Source organism: Triticum urartu, chromosome 4 (genome assembly GCF_003073215.2).
Source record: "Triticum urartu cultivar G1812 chromosome 4, Tu2.1, whole genome shotgun sequence".
NCBI lineage: Eukaryota > Viridiplantae > Streptophyta > Magnoliopsida > Poales > Poaceae > Triticum > Triticum urartu.
The window spans coordinates 7,928,065-7,932,930 of record NC_053025.1 but is presented as its reverse complement, the minus strand read 5'-3'; the positions used below and the strand labels follow the sequence as shown (position 1 = coordinate 7,932,930).

The 4,866-nt window shown below is 50.6% G+C and overlaps 1 protein-coding gene across 1 annotated transcript; it reads left to right on the top strand.

Moving 5' to 3' along the window:
- The first annotated feature begins 1,798 nt into the window (after window positions 1-1,798).
- LOC125550188 (two pore potassium channel b-like) lies at window positions 1,799-3,196 on the top strand. Its single transcript, XM_048713124.1, has one exon. The coding sequence runs from the start codon at window positions 1,926-1,928 to the stop codon at window positions 3,024-3,026; it is 1,101 nt and encodes a 366-aa protein (XP_048569081.1). The 5' UTR covers window positions 1,799-1,925; the 3' UTR covers window positions 3,027-3,196.
- The last annotated feature ends 1,670 nt before the right edge of the window (window positions 3,197-4,866 follow it).

The window sequence follows — 4,866 nt, the reverse complement described above, 5'->3', positions numbered from 1 at the left end:
TGCCTCCGTGCCGGATCGAATGGGTTAATTTAATTAATTAGATCATTAATTGTGATTATAGAACTAACAAAAAAGAAATCTATCTCTAAACAGAAATTACCAATATGTCCCAGAGGGAAAATTTGACCCATCTATACTGACCATTGGATCTACCAAAATACTACCCATCATAATGGGTAGTATGATGCACCGTAAAAAAGCTCTTAAACAAGGGCATAGCTTAGTATGCATTGCACCTTATTTTATGCAAGATTAGACTAGCTCGTACATTGACATCTGTAGAAGAGGAGAAGTACTGCAGGTTGTAATCACAAAACCACATCAAACAAAATGAAAAAGAAAGGCATCTGATGATTCCATTGTACATACTAGTATATTGCAGTCCATAGGAATTATATACTAGTAGGATATCATCCGTACAAAACACCATTGCCAGTATATACGGGCGTACCTTGAGAAGTATAGATGTGGGGATCGGCGGACTCTATGTCACAGCACGTCGGCATGATCAGCAGCCTGCTTAGCAGTTAGCACGAAGACATAATACATAGTGGTATAGTGCCTTAGGCAAGCACGGCGGCGGCGGCAGCAAGCAAGAATCAATTAGATCGATTCTAGCGCGATGTGCAGACGGTAGCTATAGATCCTGGCGGCGCCATGGTTTGCATACCTAGACTCTCCATGATGTAACTTCCAGACTTTGAGAACCCACGATGGCCTAATTGACCTTAGCATGGGCTTGTTTAGTGGGCTTCGTTATATAGTTGGATTTTGGCCTTGGCGATGCGATGATTAAGGAACTACGGCGATTATATACATATATTAGGAAATGTGCCCGTGCATTGCATACGGTTAACCACCAGTTAATGATACGTTGCATACTAGGAAATGTATATATACCGACTTGCAACTTGAAGGTACATGTGTTTGAAGAGTTGCATGTGCCACCCAACCCTGAAGGATATGAACTTAAGATCATCGAACAACATATCACTATTGAACACACCTTGTAAGGTAACCTGTCGAACAACGGGCGAAAGAAACAACACGCGCAACCACTTAATAAAATTACCCCGATACCACCATCTTTACCATGACATCATGAGAATTCGGATAACAAATCAACAAACCACTAGAAACACACTCGACCAGAATATAGTTGGAGATGTAGCCATCACCGCCACAAGATGTCACTGGTAATTGGTAAAGTCACAAAAATCTACGACCTCTGTTCCTTTTCTTTTTTAGAAAAGGAGGAATACACTCGGCCTCTGCATCTGATGACGATGATGCCGGGCTGCAACCTCGACGGCACTTTTCTCCTCAGCGGCGTGTGTGCGCTTTTGTGCGGGTTGCCAGGTCGTCCAATGTGCCTTGTTCTCGCGGGCATTATATGACGGTTTTCCGTTAATTAATCAGACAATTCTCTTCGATCTTTTTTAATGAATCAGACCCTAAGTGACTGCATTTCAAAAATAATTAGATCTTAATAATTAATGCACATACCTTGTTCGACCAAAAGAAGCAATACTCATTTGAAAAAAGCAATACTTCCATCGAGAGACGTCTCTCGATGGAAGTATTGCTTTTTTGCTATGTCTTTTTTTTGTTGATATGTCAGATTGGATAATTGTTTTCCCACAAAAAAAGATTGGATAATTGTTACCCGCAAAAAGAAGAAAAACATTGGACAATTGTTCACTGGTTTTTTCAGGTGGAGAGAGAGAGGCAGTAATAAGTAACTCAAGGGCAACCAGGCAGCCACGCGGCATAACCCGCACCTGTAAACTACACATGTACGGCGACACACTCCACACGTGGACCATAGAAAGAGTCATCGAGAACAAGAAGAGGCTCGCATTTCTCCTCTGATCTGCACATATCTGCATCGCTAGCTGCTGCAACTCCATCGCCCATCGGCTAGAATGGTGGCCGGTGGTGTTCAACAACCGCTGCTATCCGGCGGCGACGGCAACGCGGCTGGTGCCATCCGACAGAAGCCGCCGGACGGGGTCAAGAGGTTTCGGCGCTGCCGGACGGCTCCTTCCGCCGACCCTGCTGCGTTGGAAGAGCCTCGCCCTCTTACTCCCCCCGGCAACGCCAGTCGGACCGAAAGCGCGGCCTCGCCGGCCAAGGAAGTGCTCGAGAGCGGCCGCCCGAGCTCGAGCTTCCGCCTGGTGGGCCTGCTCCTCTTCGCCTACGTCGTCGCCGGCACCACCGCCTTCTACCTCGCCATGGACCACATGTCCGGGCACCGCAGCGGCAGCCGCGTTATTGACGCGGTCTACTTCTGCGTGGTCACCATGACCACCGTCGGCTACGGCGACCTCGTCCCGTCCAGCGACACCGGCAAGCTGCTGGCGAGCGCCTTTGCCTTCGGCGGCGTCGCCGTGGTTGGAACCTCCCTGAGCAAGTCCGCCGACTACCTGGTCGAGAAGCAGGAGTCGCTCGTCTTCCGCGCGGTCCACGCCAACGGCAAGCACCCGGCGCGGGAGCTGCGCGCCATGGAGATGAACAAGACGTGGTACAAGCTGTACGCGGCCGGGGCGCTGCTGGCGGCGTCGGTGGCGTCGGGGACGCTGGTGCTGTGGAAGGGCGAAGGGATGCGACCTGTGGACGCCTTGTACTGCGTGTGCGCGACGGTGACCACGCTGGGGTACGGCGACAGGAGCTTCACGTCGTCGGCCGGGCGCGCGTTCGCGGCGGTGTGGGTGACGGTGAGCACGGTGGTGGTGGCGCTCTTCTTCCTGTACGTGGCGGAGCTGTACGCGGAGCGGCGGCAGAGAGCGCTCGCGCGCTGGGTGCTGACGCGGCGGACGACCAACACCGACCTGGAGGCGGCCGACCTAGACGGCGACCGGCGCGTCGGGGCGGCGGAGTTCGTGCTGTACAAGCTCAAGGAGCTCGGGAAGATCAGCCAGGAGGAGATCTCGGAGTTCATGGAGGAGTTCGACGAGCTCGACGCCGACCACAACGGCACGCTGTCGCCCTCTGACCTCGCCGTTTCGCAGCCCACCACCGCTTGATTTGTTGGACCATTTCCTTAGCATTTAGTATTGGTTTTTGGGGAGCCGACAAAGAGGTCATTGTCGAAGAATCCAAGTAAGTGGTGGAAAATGGTGTGTATTTTCAGGTGTATAAACGTGCGGAGTACACATTTTCTATCATTGAGGCTTCCAACATTTTTGCTACTCAAGTTGCAAATGGTCGTGTAGGAGCTATTGATGGTTGAATAAAGTCCTAAATTCCCCGCAAAAAAATACTTCCAGTTGTAAATTTATCAGCCAGATAGCCAATAAACGGGGAGAAAAACCAGAGTACGCTTGTCTAGAAGAATACAGAATAGCTTCATGTTTAAGGCAAAAAAAAAAAGTTCAGATCGCTAAAGGGCACCGGATATTCTGGCGTAAGGTATTGCAACCAGAACAGCTTCTTCATTAAGCTCCCCTCTTCTGCTCGGAAGAACTCCGCTGCATCAGCAACACTGCGCGGTAGATCCGCAAACACTCCTGGAGAACTTCAAATTCGGGTCAGTAAGAGGTACCTTTTCTTCACAAACTTGCTCTGCATAATAAAGGCCTTACCCGCCGTGATTTTCCTGGCTTCCTGGATCTCCTGGAGGGCACCCTGGGCTTCGACCCGGGCCTCTTGCGCGCTTTGGCGGGCCTTAGCAAGTTCGGACTCTTGGTCCGAAATCTTGCGCTTCAAGGACTCGCATTTCTTTGCGACGTCCTGGAGCTCCTGCCGGACCTCCCCGACCCTTGCCTCGTGCTTTTCATGGGCGGCTTGTTCCTTCGCCACTCTTTCTTGGGCCTCGGCCAACGACTTCTTGAGGGTCTCCACCTCGGTCGCAGCTCCTACGAAATATCATGATAGTATGATCAAACATACTCAATTCATATCTTTCTACATCAGAATAGATCATTGCATACCTTGTTGTCCTCCAGTTGTTTCTTCATACGGCCGAGCTCTTCCTTGGCCTGCTCCAAACACTGCTTCAGTTTAGAGACTTCGGCAGAATGAGAGGTCGTAGCCAGCATCGACGTCTGCTTATTCATATAGACATATATTGGTTAGTCTCGTGCGAAAATTATTTGATCATCTGTCTGACTTCTCTTTTCGAGCACCGGACAGTTTCTCAGGGGCTATTGTCTATACTATGATATTCTCTTTTTGCATAAATTACGTCGCATACTTCAAAGCCTGTCAAAAGGCTGGTGCAGGCTTCGGCCAGTCCGCTCTTAGCGGACCGAACCCTCTCTTAGCGGCCATGAGGGTACGGTGTTCTTCAACAATGGAAGCACTTTGTAGTGCTTCCAGTAAGGTATCCGACGCCTCTGGATGGACGGAGGTCACCGGCGGAATAGGTGCATCTCCTTCTCGCAAACGACGCTGCTTGCCTAATTCCGGAACCATATGGGCATCCGGAATAGTGTTCGGCTGGGGGCCGAATTGGACATGGCCCCCATCGCCAGTCTCCGGGGGGATTTGCTCCCCCGTTGTTACGGCATATCTCTCTCAATGTAGTTTTGATGATTGATGACAACATGTTTGCGGACTAATCTTGTGCTTTGAATAATTCACAGATTCTCCCCTGGCACGAGAGGCTTTCTTCCCCTCGGAGTGTATTTCAAGACGGTGTAGCTCTTTCGTTTCTTTCTCGGTGGACTAGTTGCGTAGAGGGCACCGTACTATCAAGAGGGGGTCCGCTGGGGTATTGCATGGGTGGAATCATCACATACACATCAGCTTCTCACCCTTCGAGCATCTCCTTTTCATTAAAGAGATCTCTCCTCTCTTCCTTGTCCTGTCTGGGTCCAAGCGGTAGTACCGCGCAACCCAGCGGTAGTACCGCCGAGGAGCCAA

What these genes read in the sequence shown, in the direction of transcription:
- LOC125550188 (XM_048713124.1), top strand. Translation starts at nt 1,926, where the DNA reads ATGGTGGCCGGTGGTGTTCAACAACCGCTGCTATCCGGCGGCGACGGC.